This window comes from Talpa europaea (genome assembly GCF_964194135.1).
Source record: "Talpa europaea genome assembly, chromosome: 2".
Classification (NCBI taxonomy): domain Eukaryota; kingdom Metazoa; phylum Chordata; class Mammalia; order Eulipotyphla; family Talpidae; genus Talpa; species Talpa europaea.
In genome coordinates, this window is record NC_140068.1 from 109,939,934 (window position 1) to 109,958,339 (window position 18,406).

The window sequence follows — 18,406 nt, forward strand, 5'->3', positions numbered from 1 at the left end:
TTCACGCCTCGCGCACAATGTCTCGCGACAAGGGCGTTTCACCAGCACGTTTAGGCGCGTTGGGCGGTGTCCGCATATAAAAGACTCCGCCCGAGCGGGCGTCCGCCATTCTGGGGTTCGTTTAGAGGTAAGTTTCGGTGTGTTGTTGGTTAGAGTGTAAGATTTTTGCCGAGAGTTTTGTCCTGGGAGAGGGGTGATGTACGGATTCCGGGGGGCGCCAGGGCTTAAAGCGGCTGCGTTCGGGGCGAGGCGTGAAAGTGTTTGGGTAAACAAAGGTGTCACTCCGGAGTCTCGAAAAGCATCCCGTATTGATTATATCTTTCTCCCTTGTGTTCCTTTTATCCCAGGTTTGAATTCTCTCGGAGAAAGACAGGCCGGCCACGAGGAAAAAGAAACAAGCCGCAGCAACATCTAAGCCCTTGAAAGGATCCTGAGAGGGGGGAAAGGGAAAAGAGCAGCCACCAGCCCAACCACTTGTGTCTTCTGTCCCTTCCCACCTATCTTGCCCACCCCACCAGCCCACGCTGCTTGGGACTTGAAATCCGTGACCGAAGGACCGTCACCACATAACTTCAAAAATAATCAACCACCCTCCCTTCCCAAACCCACCCAAATTCACTCATCCAGCGGTTACTTTTTTGAATCCACTCAGAACTTTTTTTCTACGACCCCCCTCCCTAAATGGAGTTGGGTGGGGGGGGACTATGAATACTGAATTGGCCTTTATTTTTTTTAAGAGACTTTTTGATCCAATGAGGCCCCCCAAATAATTGAGTTTTGGGTCCTGGTTGGTTGTTTTATTTTTTTTTCTCCAAAATCTTAACCCCCTCCCCCCCTGAGCCCGAGGTGCTGACGTCGCAAAAAAATTGGATAGTAAGTGTCGAATTTTCAAAAACCAGCCTTGCAACAAGAAATCAACGTTTCCCGTTGTGAAACCAAAAATAATGAGAGGAAGAAATGAGACCATAGAGCTGGAGAAGGACCAAGCCGGTCACTTAATCTCCATTAAAAAGGGCCTTTGGGTCTATCTAAACAGTCTTGTTCTCTCTCCCCTACCACCTACCTCTTCCCTGCGCTGCTGCAGGCAAGGAGAGGGTGGAGGGAGGGCCCGAAAGTAAGGATTTTTATGGTTAACCCTTGGTAATCCAGCCAATTTCCAGACTGCCAGAGCCATAAGTGTTTGCTTTTTATAAGGAGGAATGGTTAACTTCCTCTCGCTAGCTGCAGTCTTCAGAAGGGTTAATGAGCTCACATACAAAAGATGGTGGATCTTGTGGCCCAGAAGTCCCACTTCTTTGTGTGTGAGACAAGCAGGGCGCCTTTCAATTTGCCAGATTAATAAGCAATCTGTACATAAAGATTGCAGGGTAAGGAGATGGGCAGAGAGAAATAATAGCCGGCTATGACTTTAAATGATTGTTAAATCCTCTCAATTTTAATGTAATTTGCTTGGGATTTATTTGTGTGTTTAAAATAGGTGGCAATCTAGGAATAAAGATTGCAAGACACTTAATTCAGGGCAAAATATAATCTTAGTTCCAGTACATACAAGATATTTTAGTTGGGGTGGTAATGTTTTGTAATTGTTGCAAATTGCATAGGTTATTTTAAAAAGCAAAGTGATTAACATTTTAACTTGATACTTTTTGATCGGGGGAATACTAAATTGAGGGTGGAAAGGTGGGGAAATGTGCAATTCAGGAGTATATTTAAAGCCATTTAGTGCAATTGAATGCTAGCTTTCTAAAAGATTTGTGTCGTTAAAAGGAATATTTTTCTTCCCTGCTTCAATATGGCGACTTTCCTTGTCCTTTTGTCTTCCAAGCGGCGTTGCAGGTTGTGTCTTGACCCATTTTTCTCCTGTCCTCCCACCTCAACCCTATTTGTTGAGAGGGGTCCAAGTCCCCCCCCCTTTACGTTTATAGGAGATGGGGGGTGGTCGATCGTAGCGGAATCAGTTGCAAATTCAATTCCCCACAGAAAATTGTTCTTTTAATATTTTAATTGATTTTATTTTCACAATGTTCTTGACTGACTCAAAATAGGTAATTATTCAGATGGAGTGGGGGCTGGGTTTTGATTTTTTACTTAAAAGGCGTTTTTTAAGGTAACTCGCTCCGGCATAGCTGGTAAAGCTTTTTTTCAAGTTTTCCTCTTCATTACAAAATGGCGTCCCTGCTTCTTTGTTGTTTTTCTTCCCCTTTTGCCATCCAGAGCTTAGGGCCGCCCTAGAAACTTGATCAAGGGGGAGGAGCTGCATTGAAAGGTGATGTAATCAGCCTCCCTCCTCTCTCCACCCTCTTGAAACTCCACCCCTGGGCAGATGCCTTCTGGACTCCTGTGCACGCTGCTGCTAGATAGGAAAAGACATTTTCCTTGTTTAGAGCATTATCTTGTTTTTTCCTGAAAGGGGAAAAACTACAGAAACTAGGTCTTGAAGCTGCCTAACTCTTTGGGCAGCTCTAGTATTTAAGTTTTAACAATCGGCCTATTGCTTTTATTTTCACCTTCTCTCACTCATCACAACTGCTTGGAAGTGTCCCTGCTTCAGTTGCCAGGGGTGGAAAATCCAACAATACTTTTTGAGACTGGGGTCCTGTTGGGGGGAGTGTGTGATGGAGTATGTATGTCGGGTTACTGGGGCAAAACCAGGGCTTGTGTAAATAGACAAATGGGGCCTAGTGACAAATGTCATTTTTGCTCCAGGACCAGTCCTTAGGCCTCCTGCATTTGGTGGCTTTGTATGAGAATCTGGGGGGACATGGGTACTTTAGGACTTCTAAATCACCCTAATTCCCACCTCTGGGTTTGGGGATAAACTCTTTGTGTTCAGTGCTGTGTCACAGTCTCCAGTTGCTTAGCTCCTGTACATTGGTACTAGGATGAGAAGTGAATCTTTAGGAAAGGAGGCGGCAGTTGTAAACTCAAGGCAGGGGGAATCAAGCTACGGTTTCTGGTAAGCAAAACCTTTCTGGTATTACATTTCACAACCTTCATTTCTTTTTTTTCCAAAGAGCCACCTACTTTGAATTTCTTTTCCCTTCTAAAGGAAACTCCTTAAAAACATTAGTGGGAGAATTATGTCCTCTTCATTTTTCGACTGCTCTACTGCAGCAATTGGTGCATGCTCTAAAGCCATGCCCTATCTGAGGGTGGTGTTGGGCGCCCTATCCCTTTCTTCCTTCAATTTTTCAAAATCTTTATCAGATTCTCCATATACTTTTCATTTCTTTTAAGTCCTGCATTGAAGCGTGGAGGTTCTAGGCAGAATTGGAAAGCCATTTTGCATAACTGTCCTGTGGTGACTTGGGTGAGACTTCAGGGCTAATTTCCTACCGGGTATGGCTTCTCAAATTATATCTTGAACTTGGATTGGATGGGAGGGGCTCTTCCCCATGTCTATTGACCACAAGTTTTTTCTTTTAAGCAGTTTGTCATGTTCCTCTGCAGCATACCTTCCGTGGGAGCTGAACATTCTACCCATTGGGGCTCCTGATCTCTAGTGACCAGGGAATTAATAAAGAAGATCTTCCTTAACATGGGAGATGGGAAGTGAGGTCTGCTAGAGAAACCAAATCCACCCAGAAAACCTCAAGAGAATCTGATCCTTGTAGTTTGTTGCCAGCGTTCTATTCTGGGCTTCTTTCCTGTGGTGGGGAGGGTTGGTGATTTTTACATCCTTGCTGAAAGCAAATAAGCTTCTGGAGAGAGCCTGTACCGGGTTTTTTCAAAATGACTTTGAAGGAAAGGGGCTTAACTAGTAAGAGGAGTATCTTGTGAAGCACCTGAGAGACATTAAGTCTTAGTGTTGAGTCATACTAGAAAATGCTTCAGACACTGAGCAAAGGAACCCCTTTGTAATGTAACATAAGGGGTTAGGTACAAAGCATTTTCCAGAAATGCTAAGGCTTTTAAGTAAAAGTAAACTCAAACGCCTTCCTCCTTTGTTAGAAGGGTGTTGTGATGATTTTCTTAGAATTTTTGTCCTAAGCCAATTCACTTGTTTCATTGGTGGTGGGTATAGAACAGCTTTAGCCAAGGTAGGTATTTTTCACCCTATTTAATTGAATAACCCTCAAGTAAAATTCCTCTTGGAGGCAGGAGTCAGTGTCATTTCTGGACATTAACTGGTAAGGGTAGAAAATTCACCAGTGCCTTTTGTCAGTGATGCCTGTCTGTGCAAGCAATATCCTCCCTAAGGAAAGCATAGTTTAGGACAAGGTGGGGATAAGGCAGGGGTTGCTTCCCTACCCCTCTCCCGCTTCCCTCTTCTGTATGTTCTGCTTTCAAGGACATTAAGAGAAAATATGTCCTGGATTATTTTTGGTTGCAGAAAACTTCCTCAAGCTTTCATTCCAGAGTAGGTAATGTTGCTGTAACACCAGGAGGCTGCTGCTCCTCCCTGGCCAGCTCACTTCCCTTTTATACTGTAGGCCTGTGCCAGGAATTCAGGCTCTTCATTCCTTACCACATGAGTGCTTTGGAATTTCTTTCAAAATGTACCGACTTCAAAGTAGGGAAATTAGGTTGTAAGACATTTGGCCTCCTTGATTTTATGAGTGAAAAGTGCCTGGTGCAAAACCATCATGAAAAAACCCACTTGCATTGTAGGACAATGATTGGTGCTCATTTACTTTTGTAAGATTTCTAAAATATAATAGAAAAATAATAGTAGAAATTAATATTTCATATTTGCTTTGTCTCCTAGCTTCCCTTGTTTTTTGTGCTTGTGAGTGGGAATTAAAAAGTTGTCCCAGGAACAGAAGGCACTGGGCAGAATTTAGCTATGTAAATAGCTTTTTCTCTCTAAGGATGACTTTTCTTCCTTATCTCATACCCTCCCTCTTCAAGTGAAGGAAGATTTGAACTCGGGTCACAATTTGAGTTTCTGGAGAAGGTAGTGGTAGCAGGGCTGTTAGCTTAGGGGGTAGTTGGCTCTGCAGAAGGAAGTTCTCCGAGGTGATGCACATTCAGTTCACCTCAGAGGGGTCAGCTGTACTTAGGTGGGGCTGATTTAAATGATGCTAGTTTAATTGAAGACTTAACAGATTGTATATGTTTTGGTTGCTCATGTATATTTGGATTCATTCATTGCTTTTCCAGTCTCCAACAGATGGGACTCTGTCTTATGTGTCCCTTTATTGTGTTTATATCTCTTTATAGCGTCATTTGATAGACTCTTATTACACGGGGAATATTTCTTTATCCCTGTGTCCTTGTCTCTAAGAATCATCACAGTTTAGTGGACTTGGCCTGTGGACTGCTAATCTTACCCGGTATCCTGCTTGAATGTTTTTTCTTCAGACCTCAAGTTCTACCTGTCCTCGTGGAGTTCCAGGGCGGCAGCGACAGCACACTTAACCCAGATTCCTCACCTCAGCATTCTTTACCTCATCTACTTCCATATGTTCAGCCCACAGGTTATTTCAAGAATCAGACTCCTCCCTGCTGCTGCTACTTCTTGTCTACTAGGTCTTACAGGAGCTATATAGTTAGAAAAATAATTGACCTTTTGTTGGGAGCACTAAAAGTTTGAGATTTTTCTTTTTTGGTTTGAGAACAAAGAGAATTTTATTTTTCAATGAGAAGCCTGTTTTCTGCCCTAAGTATAGTTATATTTGTAAAATACTGGTTTTCTTACCTTTCTGCTGACATTGTAGCTGTCATATTGTACCAGCGGCAGGATGCAAGAGGTGGTTTTCTCCTGGCCTCTCTGAGTCTCCTTTCTCAGTGTTAGCCTTATTTCCCAAATGCAGACATTACTGAACTAACTTGCTTTTTTGGTTCTCAGGAGCCAAGCCAGTGTTGAGGAGACATGTGGATGAAAGTGCCAGTCAGAGCCATACTGATTCTAAACTACTTTCTTATTTGGGTCCTGGACTAGCATTTGCTTCACCCAACTCTGTCCCAGCAGTTCAGCTTTACTAAACTTTTCTGGCCTATTCTGAAGTAGCTACTTAAAGCGTAATGGCATTTCCCCCAGTTTCTAGCTTTATCTGGTATGTTCTTTTTGGCTCTGTGGTTTCCAATTTCAGGTCTTGGACATCCTTGGATGGTGGTGTGATTTGGGAAGAAGGGGTCAGATTTACAACTTGGTTTTGAAACCACAAACCAGTCTTGCCCTTAATTTTGAAACAATAAAAACTTGTGACTTTTGGTTGCCGAGTGATACTCTATTCCAGGCTGAGGAGGACCCTCTTGTCTCCATTCCTGGGCTCTCTCCCCACGCTCTATCCTGGGTACTCTATCCTGCCCTGTCCAGGAGTGAGGGAAAGGCTCTGTTTTCAAGTTTTGTGTTCTATTAGTACTTTAACTCCTTGTCTACTGGTGCAAGTAGAACATATCCTGCCACTTGGGATGCTTAATGGCCTCAAATAAAAAGAGATTGACTCTTAGAAGACATTTAGCCCAAGCACCTACGATTGGCCCGGTTCTTGTCAAGTTACATTTTTCCCCCCAAGCCGGATTTATCAACAGCTAAGCAGCTAAGAGGGGACAAAACCTAATAAGTAAAAATGTCTTGAAGAGTTGAGTGTTTTGTCATAGGAACATGAATCTTGGCTTTAATGCAATCTAGTGAAGTTCAGCTGTCCTGGGAGGATGTAGTTAGCGGGGCAGGAGAGGTGTGCGTCCCATTCCTCCAATCTAGTCTTCATATTAACATTGCTATTTTCTCGGTAACAATGGCTTCTTGATTTTTCTTACCTAGAAAATGGTGAGTGTAGTTGAATGTAGTTTGAGTAATTAGTTGCTATATTTGGTCAAATGTAGAGATGGAATTTAATAGATGTCAGGGACTGTCCTTGCCACCCATTTATTCTGTGGCTTTGTTCTGTCTCGCAGAAACCTCGATCATGGGTTCGGGTCCCATAGACCCTAAAGAGCTTCTCAAGGGCCTCGATAGCTTTCTTAACCGAGATGGGGAAGTCAAGAGTGTGGATGGGATTGCCAAGATCTTCAGGTGAGTCTACCCTTTGGCTTCCTTGTATCTTCTAATATGGCTAAAATTAAGACAGACAGGAGCAAGTATTCCTGGAGTGAAAAGGAAACATCAGTGGAATAGAATTCAAATAAGTCATAGGAATAGATGATCCTGTGGCCGCTGGCCATACTGGAACCTGGATATTTGGACATCCACAGTCCCATGAGGGTCACACGTTAGAAGGAAGGAAATGGGAGCCAGGTGACAGAATTCTTGAAAGCAGACTCACGCGTCCTGTGTGTTAGGGAAGCAGTAATGCTGCCTTCCCCAGATCAGACTTCAGTCCTCAGTTATCGTCCATCCCCGTGCGTTTCCATTTCATTCTGGATCTGTCTCCTCCTCCTGGAGGCCTGGGTGAGCCTCTCGAGCAAAAGTCTCAAGTCATTGGGAATTTTTAGGCACCCCTCAGATGCAAGACTTCCCTGCTGAAAAGCAGGCACCCTCCAGCTGTGCTCTCTCTAACTTGAACTCCTCTCTCTCAGTCTGATGAAGGAAGCACGAAAGATGGTGAGTCGCTGCACTTACTTGAACATTCTCCTGCAAACCCGTTCACCAGAAATATTGGTCAAGTAAGTGGGGATCTGGGTAGATGGGATGAGAAGAAGGTGGGGGGAGGTGTGAGGCATGGGGTTCTTGGGTTGTTGAGGGAGGACTAGAAGTATGGGATGTGGTGCTTCCCAAATCCAGGAAGGGCCTTACAGATTTTCCTTCTACCTACCCACAGATTTATTGATGTTGGTGGCTACAAGCTTCTTAACAATTGGCTAACATACTCAAAGACAACCAACAACATTCCCCTCTTGCAGCAAATTCTGCTGACCTTGCAGCACCTTCCGCTCACTGTGGACCATCTCAAGCAGGTACCTGAATCTTAACATCCTGATGCTTCCTTTCTGGTTTGGCCTAAGAGATGAAAAACTCACACTGACTGTCATGTGACTGCAGTCTTGCAGCTGTAAGGTAGAATGATAGAAAAAAATAGGAATTTGGAATCAGACGATTTGGTTAGAGTTATCTCCTTTAATACGTATGTGACGTGGACACTTCATGTATCTGAGCCAAAGTTTTTTTCTAAATAAAGTAGAAATAATTGTACCTACCTAACTGGGTTGTTCTAAAGATTAAGTAAGAATGTGTCTATGGAGACCTTGTCAAAGGTAGAGTGCTGTATCAGTGTTAGTCACTGTCTCTCAAAGGACTATTGAGAGATGGTGAGTGTGTTTGTGGGGTTGTAGCTATGGATTTATTTCCCACTGGCATTTACCTTTCTGCTGTTCCCTCTCTCACAGAACAACACAGCCAAACTGGTGAAGCAACTGAGCAAGTCAAGTGAGGATGAAGGTAGGGGCTGGTCCTTTCTCTGTTTTGCCCTTTCTCTATTACTTCCACATTGATATCTTCATCTCTCTCCCCATTCTTAGATTCTTCTTTATTCCTTCTCTTTCTACCTCATTTGAGTTTTCTCTGTTTCATTTATTTATTTTAAAGATTTATTTATTTATGCATGCAAGAGCTGGGGTGTAGGCCAGAGGTGCGAGGGATGAGAGGATTCACCAGAGACAGAGCTGGGAGCAGAACAGGCAGATTTGCTGAAATACACTGCTGAGGGGAGCAGTGGGTGAGACAGGAGAGGTCTGCTATGCCATGTGGGTAGCTCCCTGGCCAGGGATTGAACTCATGCTGCAGTGGCTGCAGATAGCTTCATATCTTGCATCTTAACCCGTTGCACCACCAGGGAGGCCCAATCTTTTTAAAAAAAAAAAAAAGAAAGAAAGAAAAAAGATTGTCTAAAAAAATTTCTTAATGGAGCTAAATAAATCTGCCTCCGACACATTTTGCATTAAGTCACTTTTTAGGCACACCACGTAATGTTTCTTTTAAAATCAGTAATCCCTCAATACTTAACCCTCCCTATCTTTCTTCTCACTTTATTTTCTATTCTTTCAACAAGTGATTAGGGGAAGATCAGGGGAACTGGGTTGGTTCTGCCACCTTCCAGTTCTGTGACTTTAATCTCTGTGCTTCTGATTCCCATGTTTGAGTGTAGTTTCTACAGCATACACTAAAACTCTTGAGTTACTTTTTCCATTGCACAGATTTTTCACAAGTATATTTTCAAACATGTCTATTTTCTGTTAACTAGAAGAACAACATTTTAATATTTTCCCTTTCTCTTACCTGCAGAACTTCGGAAACTGGCCTCAGTCCTTGTCAGTGACTGGATGGCTGTCATTCGCTCCCAGAGCAGCACCCAGCCTGCTGGTAAGCTCCTTAGTCTTTTACCCCTTGTATTTCTTTCCAGCTGGCATGTAGCCTTCAGTTCCCGCTCAGTTTCACCTCTGACTGGTAGACTTTCTCTTTAAATAAAATTCTTTTCTGCTTTGATTTTTCCATAACAGAGAAAGACAAGAAAAAACGTAAAGAAGAGGGAAAGAGTCGAACAACCCCTCCTGAGCGACCTTTGACTGAAGTGAAGACTGAGACCCGAACTGAGGAAGCCCCGGAGAAAAAGAAGGAGAAGCCCAAGTCTCTTCGAACCACAGCTCCCAGTCATGCCAAGTTCCGCTCCACTGGTAAGGCTGTTGGCTGGCCTCAGGCTGGTCTGTGGATATGTGCACAGGGAGGAGGAAAGTTGGTTTTCCCATATGATAAACCTGTGGGAGAAGGTTTGGGGGTGTGCATTCAAGGCTAGATTTGAGGGTAGCGACAGGGAGGAAAAGTCAAGCGCATGGGTTATGAGTCAACTGGATACTGTGTCTTTTGCCCCAGGGCTAGAACTGGAGACCCCGTCTTTGGTGCCTGTGAAGAAGAACGCCAGTGCAGTGGTGGTTTCTGACAAGTACAACCTTAAGCCCATCCCCCTCAAGCGTCAGAGGTACGGACCATGTTGTGGGTTTCTGAATGGGTTGGGTCTGTGGGCAGGAGGGAGAAAGGAGGGGTGAGAAGGAGTTGTTGACAGTTCCTCTTCTGACAGCTCTGCAGCTGCTCCGGGAGATGCTGCCCCCCCGGCAGAGAAGAAGTACAAGCCACTCAACACAACCCCTAATGCCACCAAAGAGATCAAGGTCAAGATCATCCCACCACAACGTGAGTTGAAAGTGGGGATGTGTACTTTGAATCAGGAGCAGACTCTTTTCATGGGAATGAATTGTGGGGTGAGCGGGGAGAGAGCGTCTTTTCATTGTTCTCCTCCAGTTTCTCCATCTCCTTTAACTTTAGCAATTCTGGAACTCCCCTTTCATGGGATGACTTGGGAGTATGTAATTTTAGAGCTGAGGTAGCGAGGCATGCTAGTCAATGATTGGTTAGGGGCACTCCCAGCTGGCAGGATAGCCTGTCATGTCCACAGGGGCTGGCTTTGTAAGTTACCTGAGCTCTGATTCATAGCCAAAGCCTTGGCTTACCTCCTTTTAAAAGGAATATAGAACAATGATGATAATTCCTTGTGTCAATTCTGCTGCATATGTTTCCTGGCCACCTTAATTTATCTGTGTCCTGAGTTGAGGCAGGATCTCCATTCTATTAGTCCATTTTTGCCCCAGACTTTTCTATAGTAGTAAGGTCATCAAGTAGGTCTGATGAGTCCATTTTCTGCTTTTTCCTTTTGTAGCTATGGAGGGCCTGGGCTTTCTGGATGCTCTCAATTCAGCCCCTGTTCCAGGCATCAAAATTAAAAAGAAGAAGAAAGTGCTGTCGCCTACAGCTGCCAAGGTATGGGCGTGGGTGGTAGGTGTCGTAGGCAGGTCCTGGCAGCTGGGAGTGGTTGGGGAGGACAAGAAGAGTTGTGTATCAGAGGTCTTGGGGCATCAGGTGGTGGGTGGGTTGGAGTTGGTCTTCTTTATGGGAACCCCTGGGGATCCTGCCCAGTACCCTGGACCTGGCTCTCCCATCCGCTCATTGGCATCTTTTTCTTTCCCAATAGCCAAGCCCATTTGAAGGGAAAACAAGCACAGAACCAAGCACAGCCAAGCCTTCTTCCCCAGAACCCACCCCCCCCGAGGCTACAGACACAGATCGTCCGGGAACCCCAGTCCCCCCTGTTGAGGTCCCAGAGCTCATGGACACAGGTTAGTCTGGCAGAGGGTTCAGATAGTGGGTTTTCTGCAAGGAAGGACCTGGGTCTGAAACCTCTTCTGCTTCTTTAGCCTCTTTGGAGCCCGGAGCTCTGGATGCAAAGCCGGTGGAGAGTCCCGGAGATCCTAACCAGCTGACTCGGAAGGGCAGGAAAAGGAAAACTGTGACATGGCCTGAGGAGGGCAAGCTCAGAGAATATTTCTACTTTGAACTGGATGAAACTGAACGTGGTAAGAGGGCCAGTCACCTATCTTAATAGGCAGGTGTAGCGAATTTAAAAAGAAAGTGCTTGATGTGCTTACTCCTGTGCGTGTGTTTCCTCACATTAGTGAATGTGAACAAGATCAAGGACTTTGGTGAGGCAGCCAAGCGTGAGATACTGTCAGACCGACACGCATTTGAGACAGCCCGGCGTTTGAGCCATGACAACATGGAAGAGAAGGTGCCCTGGGTGTGTCCTCGGCCCCTGGTGCTGCCCTCACCTCTTGTCACCCCTGGAAGCAACAGCCAGGAGCGGTATATCCAGGCTGAGCGGGAGAAAGGAATCCTTCAGGAGCTCTTCCTGAACAAGGAAAGGTGAGCAGGTGGGGGTTCACTTATGCCCTGGGTGTGGAGCGCTTGGACTCCTAAGGGGTGTCAGGGCAGGAGGCTGGGAGGAAATTTGAGGGCCCGAATAAATAACTTGACTATCATTCTTTCCTCCATCTCCTGCGGCATTCCCGATAGTCCTCATGAGCCTGATCCTGAGCCCTATGAACCTGTACCTCCGAAACTCATCCCCCTAGATGAGGTGAGTGCTACATGGCAATGGAGGTTGGGATTGATTTTAATGCATTTTTCATGTGACAGTGTCCCTTGACTCTTTTAGTTGGTCCTAATTGTTTTCCTGTTCTTCTTTTAGGAATGTTCAATGGATGAGACCCCGTATATGGAGACCCTAGAGCCTGGGGGCGCTGGTGGCTCACCTGATGGGGCAGGTGGCTCTAAGTTGCCTCCTGTTCTGGCCAATCTTATGGGAAGCATGGGTGCTGGGAAGAGCCCCCAGGGTCCCGGAGGAGGAGGCATCAATGTTCAGGAGATCCTCACTTCCATAATGGTATGTACCTCCTTCCTCTCTGCCCCCATCCTCCGCGTCCTCAATCCTGCTCTCCGGGGGTTCTCACCCTGCCCTCTACTGACCTTCCCCAACAGGGCAGCCCAAATAGTCACCCCTCAGAGGAACTGCTGAAACAGCCGGACTATTCGGACAAGATCAAGCAGATGCTTGGTAATCATCAGGCCAGCGCCGGGCTCTGGGGGGCGGAAGCCACGGTGGAATTAGGGGAGGCGGGGGTATTGCCACTAACGGCAAGACATGGAAGGGGAAGATTGGACAGAGCGCGTGGCTCTGCCAGGTGGGTGTGAGAGGGCGTCAGTTGGGCATGCTAAGTGCAAAGTCACATACAGAATCCTCTCGCTGAGCGCTTCACTTTTCTCATTCACAGTTCCCCATGGGCTCCTAGGCCCTGGGCCCATAGCCAATGGTTTCCCACCCGGAGGCCCTGGGGGTCCCAAGGGCATGCAGCACTTCCCCCCTGGACCTGGGGGACCTATGCCAGGTAGGTGATGAATGAGAGGTTGGACTCTCGGGATTGATCAGAAGGTGGGAGATGGTTTGTGTTGGGAGGCGAGGTAACTGATAGTGTTTCTCTCCCCCTTTTTCCTTGACAGGTCCCCACGGAGGTCCTGGGGGCCCCGGCGGGCCAGTGGGTCCACGTCTCCTGGGTCCTCCACCCCCTCCCCGGGGAGGTGATCCCTTCTGGGATGGCCCAGGTGACCCCATGCGGGGTGGCCCAATGCGGGGAGGTCCAGGACCGGGTCCTGGACCATATCATAGAGGACGCGGTGGCCGAGGAGGCAATGAACCCCCTCCCCCTCCTCCTCCATTCCGAGGGGCCAGAGGAGGTCGCTCTGGAGGAGGACCCCCAAATGGACGAGGAGGCCCTGGTGGGGGCATGGTTGGAGGTGGTGGGCATCGCCCCCACGAAGGCCCCGGTGGGGGCATGAGCAGCGGCAGTGGACATCGTTCCCATGAAGGCCCTGGCAGTGGCATGGGCGGCGGGCATCGCCCCCACGAAGGCCCTGGCGGCAGCATGGGTGGTGGCGGCGGACATCGCCCCCACGAAGGCCCTGGCAGTGGCATGGGCGGTGGCAGTGGACATCGTCCCCACGAAGGCCCTGGCAGTGGCATGGGTGGAAGCAGTGGACATCGCCCCCATGAAGGCCCTGGTGGGAGCATGGGTGGAAGTGGTGGACATCGTCCCCATGAAGGTCCTGGACATGGGGGACCCCATGGCCACCGACCTCACGATGTCCCTGGTCACCGAGGCCACGACCATCGAGGGCCACCCCCTCACGAGCACCGTGGCCATGATGGCCCTGGCCACGGAGGGGGTCACCGAGGGCACGATGGAGGCCACAGCCATGGAGGAGGTGAGGAAGCTGCCTGCCCCCATATGGCTTTTAGCGTCCCATACAGATTTCTGGGGAGTCTTTCTACCCTGGGTATGCCTGGCAGAACATGACTTCCCCTTGTTCTCAAAGTGCATGGCCTGCCCCCAAATTCCCAAGACTGTCTCTCTGAGACCGTTCTCAAGATGCCGTGCTCAAGGGAGGGGAGGTGTTGAGGGTGGCATTGACCTCCTAGCCGCTGCCTGTCTAACCATCCCGCCGTCGTTCCACAGACATGTCAAACCGCCCTGTTTGCCGACATTTCATGATGAAGGGCAACTGCCGCTATGAGAACAACTGTGCCTTCTACCACCCGGGTGTCAATGGGCCCCCCCTGCCCTAGGGACCACCTGCCTGCCCCGCCCACACACGCCCCTGAGGACTGCAGCCTTGCTCCTTCCACCCTGTTATGGCTTCTGTGAGGCCCACTTTCCCCCTTCCCAGCTGATGAGGAGCCGGCCCCTCAGTTCCCACCTGCTCGGGTTCCTGGGGGTTCTGATCACTGGTGTGCACCGATGTACATATTTTCCTCCAGTCTGGGGAGGAGAGAGACTGGACACGTTCTTACCCTGGACTGCTGAAGAGGAGACCCAGTTGGCTTCACTTTTTGAGGAGATTTGCCCTGTACCCCAAGCCCTTTTCCAGTATTACCCTTCATGCCTGAGAACCTAAAGCTGGTTATCCTGGAGAACACCTCAGCTCTCCCGTTGCGGGTCCTCCACATGCACACAGAACTCTGACATGGGATCAGCTGCACTTATGAAATCGTCCCAGCCAAGCTCATTATTCCTCATGGGGTGGGGAGATGGTGAAGGGGTATGACCTATCCCACTGCACTGAGAGGGCTCGATCAGGCTGGATTTGAGTTCTAGAACACTGGTTATCCCCATCCCTCTCCGACGCAGGCTTTCCATTGAGTCCTTTCTCAAGACTGCTGCCTTCTGTCAACACCCAAGTTGGCATCAGGGGTCGCTGGGTTCAAAGATGGCAAACTCGTCTGCACCTGGTGACAGTTTTAGCTGATGTGGGTGAGGCCTGTGGTGTTGGTCCATCCTTGCTTCACCTCATTCTGGAAACTTGTAAAACACTTCAGTGAAACCAGCTTCCCATCAACTTTAGCCCGGCACGCTGGGCCCACTGGGCCTGCTAGCCACACTACACGCTCTGTCTTTGGCAGAGTGCCTCCTTCCCCTTCTGTGACCTGACAGTGTGAGGCCTCCAGGTGCCTTCCTGGGTGGATTCAATGAGATGACCTGCCCTCCCCAGCCTCCCCTTTACCTGTCTCGGCATCAGTTGTTTTCTATGAAAACAGTGCATTGGTTGGGTTTTGTGCAGGGTCTTGGGTTAAAGCCACAATGGATTCAAGGATGATTATATTCTTTTTTCTTTCGGTTTTGTATATTTTGTACATTAATAATAAACAATGGAAAGCAGCTTATTTAACTCCTGGTGTGTTTGGACTCTGTTTAAAAAAACCCCAGTCCTGACTGTTCAAGTTACATTAATAGATATTTTTGTAGAATGTTTTTCAAAACTTTGGCGCTAACATCTCTGAGTGCTGGGATGAAGTGAAATACTAGTGAAGGGATGCTTTGGGTGACAGAACATTAAAGGACACTGAGGATCCCACGATCACCGGCCTTGGAGCAAGCGGTAGGACCTGGGGAGGCGGAGCCACAGGCGCATTGCACTAGGGAAGGGGTTTGGGGGAAGGAAGCCTTATCTAGGAAGAGCCGTTCCAGTGGAAAAGCAGCAATGGGAAAAAAGAAGGCTCTACAGAGTAAGAAAACAGGACTGCTGTTGGGCATCATAGGATCAAGATTTTTATTTTTCATAGCATAAGATTCCTGGGAAGACAGGTTTTGGGAAACCAAAATATGGAAAGATAGGATTAGCTTTAGGAAGTTCTGTTCTTGTAGGAGTAATTAATTATATTTTGGTTGGCATCAAGGATTGGGATACTAGGGCTTGGGTTGAGGGCATGAATTTCAAATCTGAAGAGCTTGTTAAAAGACAAACTGGAGGTGGGTCCAGCACATTTGCAGTATGTCTGTGATCCCAAGATGCTGCATTTCTAGCAAGTTTCCAGGTGTTGCTGAATCCTGTCTGGAAAACTGAAAATACTGCGCAGAGAACGTTTCTTGGCTGCTATTCCCAGGATTGGCCACATGGGGGCAGCAACTTCCTAATTTTCCCAGGTTTTATTTACACTTAGGCCAATGGCACTGATTTATCCCGTTGGTCCAGTCTTGGAGGGGTGTTCAGGCACTAGTCTGCTGTTGCTCTGTGCACTTGGGGAGGACCTGAGAAGCGCTAAACTAAGAGGCGAAACACCAATTAAGGACACATGCAGGTGAAAGTAAGTGGGTCATTCCTTAAGTTGCCTTTCTGGTTCCTTTTATTGCCTGCTTCTCACTTTCCCTTTGCTGCAACAGGTCACAAGAATCCTTCCAGAGCTTAAACTTTTCCTAGTTGAAGAAAGAACTAGCCATTTTCTTTCAAATTCTCCACAAAAAATTAAAGTAATCTGTTAAAAAAAGTTTTGGGGGCAGAGGCAGTAGGCAAAGTATTTCATCCCTTTCACTACACTATTGAGCTCCTGCAGGCACTTCTCTCCCCATTTTCAAGCTGATTTGCTCTTTTTCTTCTTCCATCCCACCACTCCCTTCATGCTTTCAATTCAAGATGTTCTCTGCCAATCTTAGTTTGATCTCTAATTCTAAATCATCAATTTCTTCCGTTGCTGCTCCCAGGCAGTAAACCTACTATTGAAAGAAAGTCACATGTTGGCCTAGGACAAATTATTAGCACTGACTCAACATTTACTGCTGCTTGGCAAACTTCTAACTCTTCTTGATTCTCTGGCACCAAAGCTCCTGAGAAAGGGAATCCCATCCGATGCGGGTACCATTTTCACTTTCCTTCACTTGAAAATATCCATGGGTTACCTTCCTTTCTAAGAGGAAGAAGCTCCTCCTTTCCAAGGAATGGTCTGGCACCTCCACGGTCTCTCCTCACCATGCTCCAACAATCAGAGCAATTTTGTAAAATTAAAAACTAGGGGGCCTCCCTGGTGGCACAAGGGGTTAAACACAGCACTATGAGGTAATGTGCAGCCTTTGCAGAACGAGTTCCACCCCTGGCCAGCCAGGCAGCAATCCACGTGGCGCAGCAGACCTCTCCTGACTTCACCCGCTGCTCCCCTCAGCAGTTTATTTCAGTCATTCTGCCTGTTCTGCTCCCCACTCTGTCTCTGGTGAATCCTCTTACCCCCCGCACCCCTGGCCTGTACCCCACCTCTTGTAAGCATAAATAATCTTAAAATAAAAAACAAACCAAAACTAGAGGGCCACTCTGGTGGCATAGGGGTTAAAGTCTCAGTATTATCAAGCTATTGCCAGCCACTGCGGCATGAGTTCAATTCCTGGCCAGGGAGCTACCCACATGACGCACTTGCTCCTGTCCCACTTGCTCCTCCTCTTAAGTGTATTTCACTCAGTCTGCCTGTTCTATTCCCCAATCTGTCTCTGGTGAATCCTCTCACCCCACCACACCTCTGGCATGTACCCCAGTTCTTGTATGCATAAATCTTTAGAAAAAAATAGTGAAATCTAGATCAATTCGCACTCTTGCATAAACACCACTGGTGCCTCCCATCGCTCCTAGATCCTTATCACAACTCTGTCAAGGATTCTGGGTGTCCTATCTCCTCCTGCTGCTGCTTGTTTGGGGCTTTGAGAGCCAGTGCCCTAGAATGGCCAGTTCAGTTGTTTCAGTTGCTACACTCAACAGTGACACACAAGGTCACTGCCTCTATTCCCAGATCTCCTGGGAGTCCTGCATGGACACACAGTTCCTTTCTGGTTTTCCTTTTTTCATTGTCATTGTCAGCCTTCCCTACGTCACAGTCCCAGCCTGGGTCTCATTCTCCTAGGACTCATTGTGTGGCCACCTAGTCCACACTCTACAGATGCCTGGGGCGTTGGAGTCAAACAAATACTCCTGGAACAGCCCTCTGCAGGCTAGGTGACTTCTGGCAGGTTAGTCCTGAGTGTTATCCTAGCAGGAAGGTGTGGAGGAGAATCACTTTTTTTTTAAAGATTTATTTTATTTATGCATACAAGAGCTGGGGTGTAGACCAGAGGTGGGGGGGGGGTGATTCACTAGAGATAGTGGGGAGCAGGACAGATCTACTGAAATACACTGCTGAGGGGAGCAGCGGGCAAAACAGGAGAGGTCTGCTGTGCCATGTGGGTAGCTCTCTGGCCAGGGATCAAACTCAGGCCACAGCGGCTGCTGATAGCTTCATAGTGCTGAGACTTAACCCCTTGCACCATTAGGAAGGCCCAGAATCACATTTCTATGGCGTTTATTATGAGCCACATTAATGTATAATTTGTAGATATTAAAAGTTTAGGAATAAAAATATTTGTTACTGAAATTCTACTTTCCTCTATACTGTATCATGTAAATATATTATTTTGTTGTTTTGGCATCTGTGTACTGCTCTTTTTCAAAGGACATCTTTTTGTCCATATTTAAGCATATTAGTAATCCATTACATACTACGTATTCTGAGGGAAGAAATGAAATTTATGCCATGGACAGAAGTTATTTTGGAGCCTTGTGAAGTAGTGAAATTAGTGACTAAAAACCTGAAATGCATAATTTGGGTATTGAAAGTATAAATAACACTTGTATATTCTACATATCACCTCATCTAGATTGGTGACTAGTGATTTTAAGTACAGAATGAAACATTACATATAAGCTAAAGAATTTAAAGTACTTTACAGATAATTACGTATTTATCTTTAAGGTAGGTGCTTTTTATCAACTTCACTTTACAGATGAGGAAAA

General features: G+C 46.9%; 2 protein-coding genes across 2 annotated transcripts in view; one reads left to right on the top strand and one right to left on the bottom strand.

Moving 5' to 3' along the window:
- The window catches only part of LOC311188230 (class I histocompatibility antigen, Gogo-OKO alpha chain-like), a gene marked incomplete at both ends in the record, with an annotated part of 867,329 nt that overhangs the window by 775,108 nt on the left and 73,815 nt on the right, over positions 1–18,406 (bottom strand). The window lies entirely within an intron of this gene.
- Positions 6,855–14,099, top strand: PPP1R10 (protein phosphatase 1 regulatory subunit 10; the record flags this gene model as incomplete). The annotated part of the gene is made up of 18 exons (XM_084228966.1): positions 6,855–6,961; positions 7,465–7,551; positions 7,707–7,842; positions 8,272–8,323; positions 9,167–9,244; positions 9,382–9,555; positions 9,752–9,857; positions 9,957–10,069; positions 10,593–10,693; positions 10,905–11,049; positions 11,128–11,286; positions 11,386–11,632; positions 11,783–11,846; positions 11,958–12,152; positions 12,248–12,323; positions 12,541–12,654; positions 12,767–13,528; positions 13,780–14,099. The coding sequence occupies 18 exons, from the start codon at positions 6,855–6,857 to the stop codon at positions 13,887–13,889; spliced, it is 2,826 nt and encodes a 941-aa protein (XP_084085092.1). The 3' UTR covers positions 13,890–14,099.